Source organism: Pecten maximus, chromosome 4, assembly GCF_902652985.1.
Source record: "Pecten maximus chromosome 4, xPecMax1.1, whole genome shotgun sequence".
In the NCBI taxonomy this organism is placed as follows: domain Eukaryota; kingdom Metazoa; phylum Mollusca; class Bivalvia; order Pectinida; family Pectinidae; genus Pecten; species Pecten maximus.
Window position 1 is genome coordinate 44702681 of NC_047018.1, and position 20977 is coordinate 44723657.

Below are 20977 nucleotides of genomic sequence, written 5' to 3' on the forward strand. Positions count from 1 at the left end.
AATCACAAATGAAATGGGCAAGGGAGATAACTCATTTAAAAAAAAACTTGAAAGAACACAGTGACACAAGTCGCTTGAATCGTATTTAAGGGAGTAAACTCTAAACCAAATCAATGGAATCGTACATGTATGTAACCAAAATCACTCATAACGCAAATGTTTCACGGGAATGGCATGTTACCTAGATCGCAAACACAAATCAGGGGAATCGTATGCAAGGGAGATCACTCTAAGCCAAATCGGGGGAATCGTATGTAAGGGAGATCACTAATACAGATCAAGGGGATGGTAGGAAATGTACAGTAGGTCGCCTACATGAATTTTCAATGTTAAAGAGAGTTAACTCTAATACAAAACGCAGGCATCATGTATACGTGATGTCATTCTTATCTAAAACTGTATAGATGTATATTATCATGGAAATGTGTACACTGATATTATTTAACATGGATTGACATACTTTTTAAAAAGATTCAGAATCTTTTATATTATTTTATTTTCTGTCAATAACAAATTAACATATTGTAAGATAATATATAATATAGTATTTAAAAAGACTATGATCCTCTCGACATTGATAACTCTTACTAAGTATACTAGACTACTGGTACCGGAAGTCTCGGGCAACAGTGTTAGTCACTTTAAATACGTGTAAAGGGCCCAAAAGTATCCTTCTCGGTAATTAGAAATACATCATTATCTAGATGTTTTGTTTCTAGAAAGTCTCACATATATGTCTCTGTCCTATATCTGACTTCATTTATTTACAGAGGACCGGTGTATGTATGTTCTTATTTTTAAGAACTAGTCCCTTTTGGGTGTCCGAGAAGTATTTTGTCAATATATATCTGTATGCTCAAGTTTTGTTGTAGTGTAATGGTGAAAGGAATTTTTACAGTGTACAACAATCACATCTAACTACCGACTAATCCTGTGATCATTGCATACTCGTGTAGTGTAATAACTTATTAAATCTTGGATACCATCACGTTTGTGTTCTTTTTCATGGTTTGGCGAGAACAAGTACTGTATTTCCACTGTTCGTCGCTAGTCAAAGAAGGGAGGACAACTGTTGCATTGCTTTATATTCATTATTCGTCCTATACTGTTTTTTTGTACTCAATTCATACTTCATGGCATTTTGCCCAATGATTAGACGTAATTATTCAACCGAACTGGAACAGGCACGCCAACCATCTGACCACAAAACTGGAACAGACACGCCAACCATCTGTCCACAAAACTGGAACAGACACGCCAACCATCTGACCGCCGAACTGAAACAGTCACGCCAACCATCTGACCGCAGAACTGGACCAGGCACTTCAACCATCTGACCGACGAACTGGACCAGTCACGCCAACCATCTGAGCGCCGAACTGGACCAGTCACGCCAACCATCTGACCACAGAACTTGAACAGATACATGAACCATCTGACAACCGAACTGGAACAGGTACAATGTATGTCAACCATACATCTGACCGCTGAACAAGACCAGCCACGTCAATCATATAGCTTCTGTCCAGCGAACTTGAACAGGTATGTCAACCGTCTGACGGCCGAACTAGAGATTGCTGACGTTTTAACAACAACACAGATGCTTGAAATGGTGTAAGGACAATATATATAAGTTTAAAAAAAAGGTTAAGCACTGTCTGCTTCGTTGATGACACACGCCGTGTAAACTATGTTATGTCATAATCACAAGCCGGGATCCTCTTTATTTCGTCATGGGTATACATTGTACATTTCAATCTTTACTGATTCTATATATATACTGAAACGAAAAAGAAACGCAACATGGAAAATTGTGATTAATTTTGTATTAAATATACATATCTGTATAAAAATCGCGGAAATAAACATGCACCCTGCCTAACACCCATACCAATCTTCAAAATCACCCAAGTGTGACTAGAGACCTATGCACTTCCGGCGCGGTAAAAACATCAAAAACCGTGCCTGTACAAACATATGCGTTCTTTTTTCATTCAAACCAGTATCAATTCATCACTAACATTGAGCCACATCATCGCCAATACTTTTGCAAACAATAATTCCTTTTACAATTATGCCACGGTTATCAAAGGTTGATATAGGACGTGCTATAGCGATGCTTCTGGCAGGGAACACGCAACTTCACGTCGCTCGACAATTCAGAGTTCACAAATCGACTATTAGTCGATTAGTTTCACGTCTTAACGCAACAGGAAGAGTCGATGACCAGCCGAGATCAGGACGTCCACGCGTAACGTCGCGACGTCAAGACCGGGTTCTTAGGTTGGCACACCTGCGTAACAGGAGATTAACGGCCGCTGAAACGGCAAGGAATACGATTGGTAATCATAACCGTCGAATTCATCCCCAAACAGTGATCAACAGACTGCGTGAGGCTAATTTGCGTGCAAGGCGACAGTACGTTGGTTTACCACTAACACCGCAACGTCGAGCACGTCGTATGCAATGGGCAACGGCACATATGCCCAGACGTTTTCCTATGAGACGTTGGAGGTCTATGCTCTTCACCGATGAATCTCGATTCACGTTATTTCGAGCAGATGGCCGTCAACGTGTGTACCGGCGTCGAGGCGAACGTTTTGCTGACGCCTGTGTTTTGGAACACGACCGATTTGGGGGTGGATCAGTTATGGTTTGGGCGGGAATCTCCCATGGTTTGAAGACGCCTTTGGTGATAGTCAATGGGAATTTAACGACCGTACGCTATCGGGATGAGATCCTTAGGCCCCATGTTGTGCCGTTTGTTAGGCAGCATCATCTAACCTTTCAGCAAGATAACGCGAGACCACACGTTGCAAGAGTCTGTAGAGACTTTCTTGCGACACAGAACATTGTTCCTATAGATTGGCCTCCATATAGCCCCGACCTGTCCCCAATCGAGCATTTGTGGGATGAATTAGACAGAAGAATTCGAAATCGCCGTAACCCCCCAAATACCCTCCCTCAGTTAACAAATGCACTCGTCCAAGAATGGAATAACATTCCAATACGGAAAGTCAATGCCCTGATGAACTCAATGCAACAAAGAATTAGAGATGTGATAACTGTTCGAGGAGGACACACACGATATTAGGGCACGGTTTCAAAACTGCTGCCATTTCAACTTGGATTCACGTAGGGTACTACCAATCATGACCTTCTAGCAAAGTGACCTGTTCTTAAAAATCTCTAAACATTTAAAGGATGTTACATCAATATTCAATATTAACTATTACATATGAAATTTAAACATAATGCTCACAAGTATTATTTTATTAAACCTACAATTTGAAGTTGCGTTTCTTTTTCGTTTCAGTATATTTTCTTTACAAACTATGCTTCGGAATATTCCGTGAAGATTGATTTCACCGTTTCACTTTCCACGTTTTCTATGAAAATTCACCAGAAGAAAAGTAATGGTTTGGTATTAATTATGGTAGTGCACAAATAATCAATTAATAGACTTAAATAAAACGAATATATGCAAATATATTTTAATATTCAATAAACATATCAAAGAACAATAGTGTAGATATAACAATGTGAACACATAAATAAATAAATTAAGTCAATAAATAATTCCTCAAAACATAAATAATTGAAGTAATGTAGACAATGATGTTGCAAATATGTGATATAAAAATACGGCAAGTAAAACAACATTACATAAAACGTTATAAAAATGGGACTTTCGATTGTAAATATAAATTACTATAGATTTCTAAATAGATTTAGATTATTCTGGCATCAGAACAAAAAAATGACTTGCTGCGCTTATCAGCATTGTTAAAATACTTCTTTCTGTCTTCTTGGTGATTTTAAAGCCTTTTTCTTTAGAGCATCGTATCTCAAATTAATGTATTAATGTGTTTTTTTATACCGAACAAAAAATCGGTATTTTTGAAGTACATTTGTATTATTGATTATTCCGATAAAAAAGTTCTTCTAGCTTTGTTTTTATTTGGATAATTATTCATCAAACTGATTATTAGAAACATTGGAAAGATTGTTTAAAATAAATTATAGTATGCATAGTATATAGTATAATTTACCATTTTTATGGACTTTGGTATGTCTCGGAGACGAACACTAATAAAACCTTAATGAGAGGCAGTGACTACAAAATGCACAGATATAAATGTTTTTTCTTCATAAACAAAGTATATCAAAATAAGATCATAAATAAATAAAAATACGTACATTTGTATAAAAATCATTAAACATTCCACAAACATCAAATTCATACATTGATAAACCACTTGTACATAGATAAAGACAATATATATTTATATCAACACTAGATACATAAATAAAAACATTTTATAAAAATACATTTGTATACCCATGTAGATCATTTATAAATACAGGAAAAAAAGCATAACGATGGATTTATCACGAAATGAATATGCAAAAAATGAACATCTTGATGGATGAAACATCACTCCGTAGAACGTGTATTAACTGTCCAAACTCTAAAAGCACTCTCTTGAATTCATCCGATTTCATTAGAGAGCGGTTATTTAATGATGGATAAAGAGAATTTTATCTGATAAATATGTTTAGTCTGGATACGTTTAGGACGGAGTAGGTATTAACCAGACAGAGCCCAGGTGTACTCTTCTGTTCACAAAGGAATTGGTCCCTCAGATTCAGGGCTTTCTGCTTCCTTTGCTCTGGCACATGTACAGGCTACCTGTATTTTGATATCGGTGGGATTGTACTGGTAAACACCATTTTCACAACTTCCCCTCATTAACACAACCTCATTGACGTAAACAGGCTCGCAGACATTGTGCTCGCTATGACCTCCGAACTCCAGACACTTCTGGCACCGACAACGAACGCTGGTCAGTGTAGCAGGGTACCGGTAGGGGTTGTGTTCGCTGACCATATAGAACGGACAAGTTGACCGGTGTCGGACTAGTGTGTCCATTGTGTTCTCCAATTCGCTGAGGTTTTCTGGACAAACATTGGTCTCGCCCTCTATCACTGTGATGGTGACATTGTCGTTGTGGCTGTCACTGTTCTGTTGGGCAAGTAAAATGGATTCTGACGAGATGACATTTCTAGCTAACCTCAGTTGGATTGCCAGATTGACTGTCGCCGGTGTCGTACATGTTGATGTAGTGTGAATACAAGCGGACAGCGCCATGTTGATCACAGCCAGAAGTGCAACTGTTTGTAGAAGTCCGATCTAAAAAAAGATAATAATAATAATGTCTGATACATCAATGTATGTTGTCTATACATTTCATGCAAAATAATATAAAAGGTAATGGTAGTTTATGTTAATTACGTATTTAAATTTCACTAGTCAGGTGAGTGTTCTCTATTTTCTTGGTGTTCACAGCTTTGGTAAACTCTCTTTGTTCATGCATTGTTAACTCTTCATTAATTATTACGGTTAAGGTAGTGATGTTGGACCTTATGGTTTAATTTATCAATATGTAGCATATCACCCTTTGTATTGCGGCTTATATTACGAAAATGTTTATATCTCTGTCCAGCGAACTTGAACCGGTATGTCAACCGTCTGACGGCCGAACTAGAGATTGCTGACGTTTTAACAACAACACAGATGCTTGAAATGGTGTAAGGACAATATATAAGTTAAAAAAAAGGTCAAGCACTGTCTGCTTCGTTGATGACACACGCCGTGTAAACTATGTTATGTCATAATCACAAGCCGGGATCCTCGTTATTTCGTCCTGGGTATACATTGTACATTTCAATCTTTACTGATTCTATATATATTTTCTTTACAAACTATGCTTCGGAATATTCCGTGAAGATTGATATCACCGTTTCACTTTCCACGTTTTCTATGAAAATTCACCACAAGAAAAGTAATGGTTTGGTATTAATGATGGTAGTGCACAAATAATCAATTAATAGACTTAAATAAAACGAATATATGCAAATATATTTTAATATTCAATAAACATATCAAAGAACAATAGTGTAGATATAACAATGTGAACACATAAATAAATAAATTAAGTCAATAAATAATTCCTCAAAACATTGAAGAAGTAATGTAGACAATGATGTTGCAAATATGTGATATAAAAATACGGCAAGTAAAACAACATTACATAAAACGTTATAAAAATGGGACTTTCGATTGTAAATATAAATTACTATAGATTTCTAAATAGATTTAGATTATTCTGGCATCAGAACAAAAAAATGACTTGCTGCGCTTATCAGCATTGTTAAAATACTTCTTTCTGTCTTCTTGGTGATTTTAAAGCCTTTTTCTTTAGAGCATCGTATCTCAAATTAATGTATTAATGTGTTTTTTTATACCGAACAAAAAATCGGTATTTTTGAAGTACATTTGTATTATTGATTATTCCGATAAAAAAGTTCTTCTAGCTTTGCTTTTATTTGGATAATTATTCATCAAACTGATTATTAGAAACATTGGAAAGATTGTTTAAAATAAATTATAGTATATAGTATAATTTACCATTTTTATGGACTTTGGTATGTCTCGGAGACGAACACTAATAAAACCTTAGTGAGAGGCAGTGACTACAAAATGCACAGATATAAATGTTTCTTCTTCATAAACAAAGTATATCAAAATAAGATCATAAATAAATAAAAAATACGTACATTTGTATAAAAATCATTAAACATTCCACAAACATCAAATTCATACATTGATAAACCACTTGTACATAGATAAAGACAATATATATTTATATCAACACTAGATACATAAATAAAAACATTTTATAAAAATACATTTGTATACCCATGTAGATCATTTATAAATACAGGAAAAAAAGCATAACGATGGATTTATCACGAAATGAATATGCAAAAAATGAACATCTTGATGGATGAAACATCACTCCGTAGAACGTGTATTAACTGTCCAAACTCTAAAAGCACTCTCTTGAATTCATCCGATTTCATTAGAGAGCGGTTATTTAATGATGGATAAAGAGAATTTTATCTGATAAATATGTTTAGTCTGGATACGTTTAGGACGGAGTAGGTATTAACCAGACAGAGCCCAGGTGTACTCTTCTGTTCACAAAGGAATTGGTCCCTCAGATTCAGGGCTTTCTGCTTCCTTTGCTCTGGCACATGTACAGGCTACCTGTATTTTGATCTCGGTGGGATTGTACTGGTAAACGCCATTTTCACAACTTCCCCTCATTAACACAACCTCATTGATGTAAACAGGCTCGCAGACATTGTGCTCGCTATGACCTCCGAACTCCAGACACTTCTGGCACCGACAACGAACGCTGGTCAGTGTAGCAGGGTACCGGTAGGGGTTGTGTTCGCTGACCATATAGAACGGACAAGTTGACCGGTGTCGGACTAGTGTGTCCATTGTGTTCTCCAATTCGCTGAGGTTTTCTGGACAAACATTGGTCTCGCCCTCTATCACTGTGATGGTGACATTATCGTTGTGGCTGTCACTGTTCTGTTGGGCAAGTAAAATGGATTCTGACGAGATGACATTTCTAGCTAACCTCAGTTGGATTGCCAGATTGACTGTCGCCGGTGTCGTACATGTTGATGTAGTGTGAATACAAGCGGACAGCGCCATGTTGATCACAGCCAGAAGTGCAACTGTTTGTAGAAGTCCGATCTAAAAAAAGATAATAATAATAATGTCTGATACATCAATGTATGTTGTCTATACATTTCATGCAAAATAATATAAAAGGTAATGGTAGTTTATGTCAATTACGTATTTAAATTTCACTAGTCAGGTGAGTGTTCTCTATTTTCTTGGTGTTCACAGCTTTGGTAAACTCTCTTTGTTCATGCATTGTTAACTCTTCATTAATTATTACGGTTAAGGTAGTGATGTTGGACCTTATGGTTTAATTTATCAATATGTAGCATATCACCCTATGTATTGCGGCTTATATTACGAAAATGTTTTATAAACTTATAATGTATTCTTTAATTTAATATACTACAAATATTAGTATTTATATTGGTCAGAAGAGTACATAGATTTCAAATATTGGTTTTTATTGTGGCCATAAGAGTGGAAGAGATTATGCGGAATTACGTCAGCTTCGCCTACTAGAGGTATATGTGATTTTCTTTGAAAGATATTCTTTAAATCCTGTTGTGAATTTTAGTATCCTTGTGATGATTGTACGAATTTGTAATCGTAATATGATGCAACTCTCTATCCTTATAATGTAATGTCATTTTTACCCAAATATTTATCTAACTATCAACCTAGCGTCACGAAAAAATAACACCAATCGGACGTCTTGTTTTTAAGGGATATCGGTAAAATCGAATATCCGGGTTACAGAAAAATGTGATATTCGTAATCAAAAATAATACCCGTGGTTACGTCAGAATTACTTTGTTACTATTGAACATGCACAAATAAAAATAAAATAAGTTTCGACAAGTCAAATATTAATATCTAGTTTTCTATACAACACATGCTAAAATTGAATAAATGGATAAATAAATATAATTTTATCAAACTAATGTAAGTTGCGGCATTTTGAATATTAATCTTTTGTTGTTTTTTTGTTGTTGTTGTTGTTTTAAACAATACAAGATTAATGAATTAATACATAATTGAATAACATGACATTAAACCAAACTCTCCTTGTGGAGAACTTTTGCTTTGCTTTTCACTCATATAACGGCTTTGACGATAAAATGCGCAACATTTCTTAACAAATTTGATAATTGTATCAACGATAATTGGGACAAAACATACATACGTGTATGGTATATATATCCCAAAGATTTTTACGCATAATTCATATAAAACAAATAATTAGATTATATCAATGTCCATGGATCGTTTAAGACGAATGCTATGGTTTAATAAGTATCATATCGCACTGTACCTAAACAAGTAGATATGCTTTCTCATGAATAAAAACACTTCTGGCTAAGTTGGATTGTCAATAATCAAACTTATTCTATGATCATAGGATAAAGATATTACTGTTGCAAAAACAAAAAGTTAAGCTATAATTTAAAGTAATGCTATATCATTCTGTGAAGTGAAAGAGTCGTCACTAGAACCCTGGTGTAACAATTGATTCAATAAAATAGGTAAACATGTTGTTTTTACCATAAATCAACTCATAAAATTGCATAAGCTCGTCACTGCTAAATTCGTTTGTTTTTTTAACGGAGTGCATTCTGTGCGAGAAAATTATTGCCTTCCCTTCAAATGTTGGGTTTTTTTTTGTTTTTTTTTTGCCATACATTGTGTTCAAACGATACGGCCCCTAATGTTTTCCTCCCAACTTATCGTCTGCTGTAAAGCTAAATTGTATGTACTACGTTACCATCGATTGGAATATTTGAGTGCTGAATCACAACTCTCTCAATCATATAAAAAAAAAATGTTTTTGGCGTAGTATCAGGTAATCACATCGACGCAATTTGCAATACCTTCAATGTCCAGAATGTGATCAATTGTAATTTTGGGTTTTAAAACTATCCATTAGACACTACGGCGATTTGGTCTCTAATTTTGATGCAAAAATGGCAAACAACATGCGTTATGAACTGCTCTCTGATTCAGTTAATGAAGAATTTACATTAAAACAGATTTATGTCTGTGCATAGATTACTCACCATCTTATGATATCTGTTAACTTAGATTTGTATAAGTATTGTTAATCTGGAGTGCTGTTTTCTTCAGTTAAACGGGTAAGACGGGTTTGATTTTGCTCTGCTAAACCGTTCATTTTATAACACGACATCGTCAAGTTTTCAGTATTTAAAAATAGCCAAGGATATTGCCGGGGGAATTCGCTGTGACGTCACATTTAGTCAAACTTCCGTATTCCCCGTTCATCGTCTTAACCTATGTGTGGCCGTTTCTTCAGGAAGGCCATAATTCTGCTGTTGTTGGGAAGGACCAAGGTTAATGAAGTGGTAAATTTTGTTTTCTTATGAGGAAGCTAATACTGGGATCTTATTTAGGAGACGAATGTCACCCCCGCTGATTAGCATAGTGATTTGTGATGTTTTGACACCAGAGGACAGAGTGCTTTCAGTACAAACATTTCTCGTGTAAAGCACTTAAGCGATTCACATAGCAAACCGTCCACATTAGTCGCAGGACAAAAATAAAACTGTCAGTAAGTTATATATCACACAACAAAAATAGACGATGCGTTTAAATATATTTAACTGCAATGATTGACGATATATTAAATCAAACACTGATAGATGAAATATGTATTGATCAATGATGACAGCCAGCTGATATGTTAATGAAACAGAACTGATATATGTTATATTTATCAAACAATGATAATATAGACGATATATTAATCAAACAATAATAGACGATATATCAATCAGAAAACAATAATAGATATGTTATCAAAAAACATTGATAGATGATATATTTATCAAACAACATGATAGGTGATATATTTATCAAATAATAGTGATATATGATTTATTTATCAAACAACAGTTTTAGACGATATATGTATCGAAAAAATGATAGACGATTTATTTATCAAACAACATGATAGGTGATATATTTATCAAATAATAGTAACAGACGATATATTTATCAAACAATGATAGACGATATGTAATCAAAAACATTGAAAGATAATATATTTACCAAATAACAATGACATGATGTATTTATCAAACAATGATAGATAATATATTTATCAAACAATAATAGACGATATATTTATTAAGCAATAATAGACGATTTATTTATCAATAAATGATAGACGATTTATTTATCAAACAATGATAAACGATATATTTATCAAACAATGATAGACGATTTATTTATCTAACAATGATAAACGATATATTTATCGAACACTGATAGACGATTTATTTATCTAACAATGATAAACGATATATTTATCAAACAATGATAGACGATTTATTTATCTAACAATGATAAACGATATATTTATCGAACACTGATAGACGATTTATTTATCTAACAATGATAGACGATATCAATGATAAATGATTTCTTTATCAAACAACAGTTTAGACGATATATTTACCAAACAATGATAGACGATTTATTTATCAACCAATAATAGACGATTTATTTATCAACCAATAATAGACGATTGTTTTATCAAACAATTATAGATGGTATATTTATCAAACAATGATAGACGATTTATTTATCAAACAATGACAGATGATGTATTTATCAGACAATGACAGATGATGTATTTATAAGACAATGATAGCGATATTATCATAAAACAACGATAGATGAAAAATGTATCAAACAACAATGAAAGACAATATATTTATCAAAGTATCATGATAGATTTCATAATAAATTTAATAACATTCAATACTTTATTTCCCAAGAACGTCAAGTACATGTGTATCAATTAAAACGCGTTAAACAGGTTACGAGTATTAAACACTATTAGGTGATTATAATGTGTTTATCCTAAACGCATTGGCGAGGTCTAGACTGATAACTGATATAACATTATTTGGTTGTTAAGGACGTCCATTCTCGTTATTTTTTTTTATATTTCACATATTTGTCTCCCTTTTGTTTTGAACATGATTTGTTTATAAAACTCCCTTGAATTTAATTTACACAATAATCCTTAATTATTTGGATATTAATTCGTATAAACAAACCAAAAGTATGTTTAGAAATCGATATGAACCCTCTATTGGCATACCGGAAGTCAAATTCCGTTACCAAGATGTACATGCCCAGAAGTAAGCTATAGAATTTTGGGAAGGTCAGATACCTGCGGATCAGACATGAGCGATCAATACATTGGAATTCAAAAGAGGGATTGGGCAAATTAAATACAAAACAAACTAACGTTTTTATGAAATGATAATGATATGTTTTGATGTAAAGCAACGCTCATTAGATCCGTGTCATAAATAACAACAGTTTGCCGGACCCGGAGTAAGAACTATATTTCGTATTACTTCAAACCGCCGGACAAACTTCCTGTTTTCATTATGACATATTTATATCGGTTAAGATGACACATTTGTCCACTTTTTATGATAACATCCGGTTTAAACAAATGATCCGTAAACCTCAATCTGAAAATTATTATAGGTGAAGAGAGCCATAAAATGGTAGATTATATGTGAAATACAGGAAGTGAACGTGCTGGTAGAGATATTAATGGACCACATGTGGTGCATGATGAACAATCAAAGTCAAGTTCATGCAATGCTACCGACTCTAGATAATGTAAAGTGAAATCAGAACCAGGCGTATCAACAACTACCGAACATGTTAACTTTATATTGGTAAAGGTCAATACAAATTTTTCAATATGATGACCATAAGACATGTCAATAGTCTTCAAACTGTATACTTTCTGTGAGGTTAGATTCCAGTCAGAAGTTGACACCTGACACCTGTTTATTCAATTATGATATTGGAAACAACCCCCTGGACATGTTATCAATTTTGTAAATACCGCGAGTTAAGGAAGCAATAATGTTACTAAGAAATGGAAAATTCACAAAAGGAAGATTAAATCCATCATCTCAGTTGTAAGCATTGTCTGTTGGTTACATTACAAAGTGAAGTTCGCGGTAAGTGGTTGATTAAGAACCTGAGAAGGTATATGCCATCGATATCTTTTTAATATTAAAGAGTATTTAGTATCGTTGGTTTCAAGTTCTACAGGGTGTATGCGATCAATATGGGCAATTCAGTTTTTGATGTTAAAGGCAGCACATCATCAATTTACATTTTTGTTTCTATAGATGAAATTGAACGTTTTTGCAAGGGATCTGTTACCTGTTCTGATAAACGCTTTGACATAACCACCCTTGTTTGAAAACAAATTAAAACCAATCAACAGAGAGAAACCGTTTGTTCTCGTAGGTATGGCATTAGTCTGTTGGATGATCTTGTCACCAAATGCAACAAAGCTCTTTTTCAATCAAACGTAATATTGAAATTAGTATTGTACTTTCGTGTAATACACAACGGTGCGTGCTTGTAGTTTAACCACTGAGCTGAATATGATAATATTCCATTTCTTGACAGTTAAAGCCAAGCTTCCTCATCACTGAGCTGAATATGATAATATTCCATTTCTTAACAGTTACAGCCAAGCTTCCTCACCACTGAGCTGAATATGATAATATTCCATTTCTTGACAGTTACAGCCAAGCTTCCTCACACTGAGCTGAATATGATAATATTCCATTTCTTAACAGTTACAGCCAAGCTTCCTCACCACTGAGCTGAATATGATAATATTCCATTTCTTGACAGTTACAGCCAAGCTTCCTCACACTGAGCTGAATATGATAATATTCCATTTCTTGACAGTTACAGCCAAGCTTCCTCACACTGAGCTGAATATAATATTCCATTTCTTGACAGTTACAGCCAAGCTTCCTCACCACTGAGCTGAATATGATAATATTCCATTTCTTGACAGTTACAGCCAAGCTTCCTCACACTGAGCTGAATATGACAATATTCCATTTCTTGACAGTTACAGCCAAGCTTCCTCACACTGAGCTGAATATGATAATATTCCTTTCTTGACAGTTACAGCCAAGCTTCCTCACACTGAGCTGAATATGATAATATTCCATTTCTTGACAGTTACAGCCAAGCTTCCTCACCACTGAGCTGAATATGATAATATTCCATTTCTTGACAGTTACAGCCAAGCTTCCTCACACTGAGCTGAATATGATAATATTCCATTTCTTGACAGTTACAGCCAATATTTCTCACCACTGAGCTGAATATGATAATATTCCATTCCTTGACAGTTACAGCCAAGATTTCTCACCACTGAGCTGAATATTATAATATTCCATTTCTTGACAAGCTTCCTCATCAACAGTATGTACATAATATATATATATATTACATATTTATTTAACTGGTGCAATTCTTGATACATCACCAAATATTGTCAACAAAATGTTGTCTGATGCAGAAACAGACATTTGGGTTCCAAACTTTTGATCACTTACATCACTGACGAGTCCCTGAAGGACGAAACAGCTGTATGATGCAGTTTTATTCTTCATTTGTCATGTAAATTTACTCTTTTTCATAAAAACGAGTCGTGAACTATTCATTTTATATATATCTTATTATATTATATAAATTAAATATGTCAAAGTGTGACGTAACTATCCAGGTATTGATTTTATAATTGTTGCGTTGTAAAACAGAAAACAGTCGGTTTTTATGTTTGAAGCAAACGATGGCCGCCATCTTAGGAATTCACTTGAGATTCAAATACGTTCCCTTTAATGATGCCTTACCAATTTCGTTCAACTGGTACAGAACCGATAAAGGAACACACACCCTGTGCTGTTCTGGTTTGTTTCTTGATTTTTTTTAAAAATCTGATTGAATTTTATTATTATTATTATGTCATTTGTTTTGTTTTTTGTTTGTTTGTTGTTTTTGTTTTGGGTTGGTTTTTTTTCAATTATTATTATTTTTTAAAGATTATATTCTTCAATTGTGTCTGGATGAAGCACGACAACACTGGAATAATCATTAAAGTATAATATTTAATATTGTTCGTCAAAACGATCTACAAGTAGACAAGTAGTTGGACTGAGTTCACAAAAATGGCAATACATTTTCTTGGTATCACCATTTCAAATGCTCAAAAACTTTCAGTAACAAAATTGGAATTTATCGATAAAATTCTTATCTTTCAATTCTGCAAACAAAAAGAGAATTATTTTCAGAAACTTTTCTTAAAATATCTGTGGAAGAAAACCAGCTCAAGTGATTACAAAATAGCCCATTATACGGGGTCGAATGGCTGAGGGGATATTTCCTGGTAAGGTGATCACAATCACTACACTTCGAGCATTATGTTATTATTAGTCATTGAAAATATCCATTTTTTTCTTTTGGAGTATTTGGCCTGGTCGCACACTCGTACAGTAAGACTATTACAATTACAACCGTAATCTAAATATCATTAAACAGCTATTGTAAAAACTGTGCATGAACTAACACCATTACACAATAACCTCAAAACAACCTTCAATCTGCAATCATCATAAACTATAACTGCCAATACATCATTAAAACTAAAACAATTAATTAAAGTATAACCGTCGTACACCAAGCTTAAAATGCAACCATTAAATTATATTCGTCATACAACAACTTTTTATCACAGCCATTAAATTATAACCGCCATACAACAACCATGCATCACAGCCATTAAATTATAACCGTCATGCAACAACCATGCATCACAACCATTAAATTATAACCGCCATGTAACAACCATGCATCACAACCATTAAATCATTACCATCATACAACAACATTGTATCACAACCATTAAATTATAACCGTCATACAACAACATTGTATCACAACCATTAAATTATAACCGTCATACAACAACATTGTATCACAACCATTAAATTATAACCGTCATACAACAACATTGTATCACAACCATTAAATTATAACCGTCATACAACAACATTGTATCATAACCATTAAATTATAAGCGTCATACAACAACATTGTATCACAACCATTAAATTATAACCGTCATACAACAACATTGTATCACAACCATTAAATTATAACCGTCATACAACAACATTGTATCATAGCCATTAATTTATAGCCGTCATGTAACAACCATGCATCACAACCATTAAATCATTACCATCATACAACAACATTGTATCACAACCATTAAATTATAACCGCCATGTAACAACCATGCATCACAACCATTAAATCATTACCATCATACAACAACATTGTATCACAACCATTAAATTATAACCGTCATACAACAACATTGTCTCACAACCATTGAATTATAACCGCCATGTAACAACCATGCATCACAACCAATAAATCATTACCATCATACAACAATCTTGTATCATAGACATTAAATTATAATCATCATACAACAACTTTGCATCACAGCCATTAAATTATAACCGCCATGTAACAACCATGCATCACAACCAATAAATCATCACCATCATACAACAACTTTGCATTACAGCCATTAAATTATAACCGCCATGCAACAATTTTGCATCACAGCCATTAAATTATAACCGCCATGTAACAACCATGCATCACAACCAATAAATCATTACCATCATACAACAACCTTGTATCACAACCATTAAATTATAACAGTCATACAACAACCTTGTATCACAACCATTAAATTATAACCGTCATACAACAACATTGTATCACAACCAATAAATCATTACCATCATACAGCAACCTTGTATCACAACCATTAAATTATAACAGTCATACAACAACCTTGTATCACAACCATTAAATTATAACCGTCATACAACAACATTGTATCACAACCATTAAATTATAACCGTCATACAACAACATTGTATCACAACTATGACCGTCATACAACAACATTGTATCACAACCATTAAATTATGACCGTCATACAACAACATTGTATCACAACCATTAAATTATAACCGTCATACAACAACATTGTATCACAACCATTAAATTATAACCGTCATGCAACAACCATGCATCACAACCATTAAATTATAACCGCCATGTAACAACCATGCATCACAACCATTAAATCATTACCATCATACAACAACATTGTATCACAACCATTAAATTATAACCGTCATACAACAACATTGTATCACAACCATTAAATTATAACCGTCATACAACAACATTGTATCACAACCATTAAATTATAACCGTCATACAACAACATTGTATCACAACCATTAAATTATAACCGTCATACAACAACATTGTATCACAACCATTAAATTATAACCATCATGCAACAACATTGTATCACAACCATTAAATTATAACCGTCATACAACAACATTGTATCACAACCATTAAATTATAACCGTCATACAACAACATTGTATCACAACCATTAAATTATAACCGTCATACAACAACATTGTATCACAACCATTAAATTATAACCGTCATACAACAACATTGTATCATAGCCATTAAATTATAACCATCATACAACAACATTGTATCATAGCCATTAAATTATAACCGTCATACAACAACATTGTATCACAACCATTAAATTATGACCGTCATACAACAACATTGTATCACAACCATTAAATTATAACCATCATACAACAACATTGTATCACAATCATTAAGTTATAACCGTCATACAACAACATTGTATCACAACCATTAAATTATAACCGTCATACAACAACATTGTATCACAACCATTAAATTATAACCGTCATACAACAACATTGTATCATAACCATTAAATTATAACCGTCATACAACAACATTGTATCACAACCATTAAATTATAACCATCATACAACAACATTGTATCACAATCATTAAATTATAACCGCCATGTAACAACCTTGTATCATAGCCATTAAATTATAACCATCATACAACAACCTTAAAACTACAACCATTGAATCATAGCCATCAAATAACAACCATATCATCACAACACTAAAACAAACCGTCTTGCAACAACCTCATAACTACAATCTTTAAATTGTAACTGTCATACACCAACAATAATATTACAGCCATTACACTTCACCCGTCATACAATATCCTTAACACCATTAAACTTTACAACCTCAAACTGAAACCATTAAACTGTGCAATCTTAAAACTGCAACCATTGCACTCTATAACCCTACACTACAAACATTACACAATATCGCCTTACATTACAACCATTCACACCTACAACCTTAAACTGAAACCATTAAAATATACTTGCTCAAACTATAACCATTAAACTATATAACTTTAAGCTGCAACCATTAATCTATATAACCTTAAACTATATAACCTTAAACTATATAACCATTAAACTATATAACCATTAAACTATATAACCTTAAACTATATAACCTTAAACTACAACCATTAAACTACAACCATTAAACTATATAACCATTAAACTATATAACCTTAAACTATGTAACCATTAAACTATGTAACCTTAAACTATATAACCATTAAACTATATAACCTTAAACTATATAACCTTAAACTGCAACCATTAAACTATATAACCATTAAACTATATAACCATTAAACTATATAACCTTAAACTATATAACCTTAAACTATATAACCTTAAACTATATAACCTTAAACTGCAACCATTAAACTATATAACCATTAAACTATATAACCTTAAATTATATAACCTTAAACTATATAACCTTAAACTGCAACCATTAAACTATACAACCATTAAACTATATAACCTTAAACTATATAACCATTAAACTACATAACCTTAAACTATGTAACCTTAAACTATATAACCTTAAACTATATAACCATTAAACTACATAACCTTAAACTATATAACCTTAAACTATATAACCATTAAACTATATAACCTTAAACTATATAACCTTAAACTACAACCATTAAACTATGTAACCTTAATCTATATAACCTTAAACTATATAACCTTAAACTATATAACCTTAAACTATGTAACCATTAAACTATGTAACCTTAAACTATATAACCATTAAACTACAACCATTAAACTATATAACCTTAAACTATATAACCTTAAACTACAACCATTAAACTATATAACCATTAAACTATATAACCATTAAACTACATAACCTTAAACTATGTAACCATTAAACTATGTAACCTTAAACTATATAACCTTAAACTACAACCATTAAACTATATAACCATTAAACTATATAACCATTAAACTATATAACCTTAAACTACAACCATTAAACTACATAACCTTAAACTACAACCATTAAACTATATAACCATTAAACTACAACCATTAAACTATATAACCTTAAACTATATAACCTTAAACTACAACCATTAAACTATATAACCTTAAACTATATAACCATTAAACTACAACCATTAAACTATATTACCATTAATCTATATAACCTTAAACTATATAACCATTAAACTATATAACCTTAAACTACAACCATTAAACTATATAACCTTAAACTACAACCATTAAACTATATAACCTTAAACTATATAATCTTAAACTGCAACCATTCAACTATATAACCATTAAACTATATAACCATTAAACTATATAACCTTAAACTATATAACCTTAAACTATGTAACCTTAAACTACAACCATTAAACTATGTAACCTTAAACTATATAACCTTAAACTACAGCCATTAAACTATATAACCTTAAACTATATAACCTTAAACTGCAACCATTAAACTATATAACCTTAAACTATATAACCATTAAACTATATAACCTTAAGCTATATAACCTTAAACTACAACCATTAAACTATATAACCTTAAACTACAACCATTAAACTATATAACCTTAAACTACAACCATTAAACTATATAACCATTAAACTATGTAACCATTAAACTATGTAACCTTAAACTACAACCATTAAACTATATAACCATTAAACTATGTAACCATTAAACTATATAACCTTAAACTATATAACCATTAATCTACAACCATTAAACTATATAACCTTAAACTACAACCATTAAACTATGTAACCTTAAACCATATAACCTTAAACTGCAACCATTAAACTATACCACCATTAAACTATATAACCATTAAACTGCAACCATTAAACTATATAACCTTAAACTACATAACCTTAAACTATGTAACCTTAAACTATATAACCTTAAATTATATAACCTTAAACTATATAATCTTAAACTGCAACCATTAAACTATATAACCTTAAACTACAACCATTAAACTATATAACCTTAATCTATATAACCTTAAACTATATAACCTTAAACTATATAACCATTAAACTATATAACCTTAAACTATATAACCCTAAACTATATAACCATTAAACTATGTAACCTTAAACTATATAACCTTAAACTATATAACCTTAAACTATATAACCTTAAACTACAACCATTAAACTATATAACCATTAAACTATATAACCTTAAACTATATAACCTTAAACTATATAACCTTAAACTATATAACCTTAAACTATATAACCATATACTGCAACCATTAATCTATTTAACCCTACTCTACAAATTTTACACTATATCGACTTACAGCCATCAACCCTAAACTAAAACCATTAAAATATATCACCTTAAACTAGAACCATCAAATTATGCGATTTAAAATATATAGCCATCAAACTATACAACCTTACAACTAAAATTATATTGAAATATAATATTTTACTACAGTCATTAAATTAAACTTTAATCGTGCTTGAACGGTCCTTTTTCCACAATTGTCAAACTTCACCCCTCAACCTGTCAAAAACTACAGCGTAATCATCACAGCTAAGGTGAAAACTTAATCCTTGTTATGTTCCTGTTATCTGATATGTCCAGGAGCGCTAAAGACACGGACCAAACAGCAACTTATTTACATATTTATAAGGTCCAGAAAACAAAGTTTCAGTACATATGATATTGTTTTTACCCCGATTCAACTTATTATTTCTTCTTCTTTTAAGATATAACTTTTGTTCTATTGGTGCATAAAAATTAACATCAGACAAGCTCTTAGATGAAACAAAAAATGGACATTGTCCAGAAAATGGTCACCCAGTGGAGACTTGATAGGTCGAAATTTTGATGTTGTCGGAATTTCATGCAAATATGTTTATTGTTGAAGATAAACACAATGGTGAAATCCGTTTTGTGATTGGACAATTAACAAATTTCTGAAATTTTGAAATATTAATTTTGATTTTGAATTACATAGGTTGACTATCTTAGGAGTGCCTTGGTGTACATCAGTGGGAATATTAAGCAAAGTACTGAATAGTCGGATTTTTGTATGTAGGTGCGACTCCTTTTTCTGGATTTACTGTAAACAAAAATGGTTGCCATTTTTTTTTTTTTTTTTTTGCTTCTGTATGGTGGAAATTTAGGTGTTGCTTGATTATTCTAAAATTTGGTTATAGAAGTTTTGAGCGATGCCTAAGAA

The 20977-nt window shown here is 32.4% G+C and overlaps 2 protein-coding genes across 2 annotated transcripts; both read right to left on the reverse strand.

The window, feature by feature from the left end:
- Positions 1–3484: 3484 nt before the first annotated feature.
- Positions 3485–5403, reverse strand: LOC117326209 (interleukin 17-like protein). The gene has a single exon (XM_033882865.1). It carries the CDS (start codon positions 5150–5152, stop codon positions 4625–4627), a length of 528 nt encoding a protein of 175 aa, XP_033738756.1. The 5' UTR covers positions 5153–5403; the 3' UTR covers positions 3485–4624.
- A 1190-nt stretch (positions 5404–6593) lies between these two features.
- LOC117326210 (interleukin 17-like protein) lies at positions 6594–9680 on the reverse strand. The gene is made up of 2 exons (XM_033882866.1): positions 9601–9680; positions 6594–7615 (listed from the first exon to the last, which is right to left on the reverse strand). The coding sequence occupies exons 1-2, from the start codon at positions 9601–9603 to the stop codon at positions 7046–7048; spliced, it is 573 nt and encodes a 190-aa protein (XP_033738757.1). The 5' UTR covers positions 9604–9680; the 3' UTR covers positions 6594–7045.
- Between the last annotated feature and the right edge of the window lie 11297 nt (positions 9681–20977).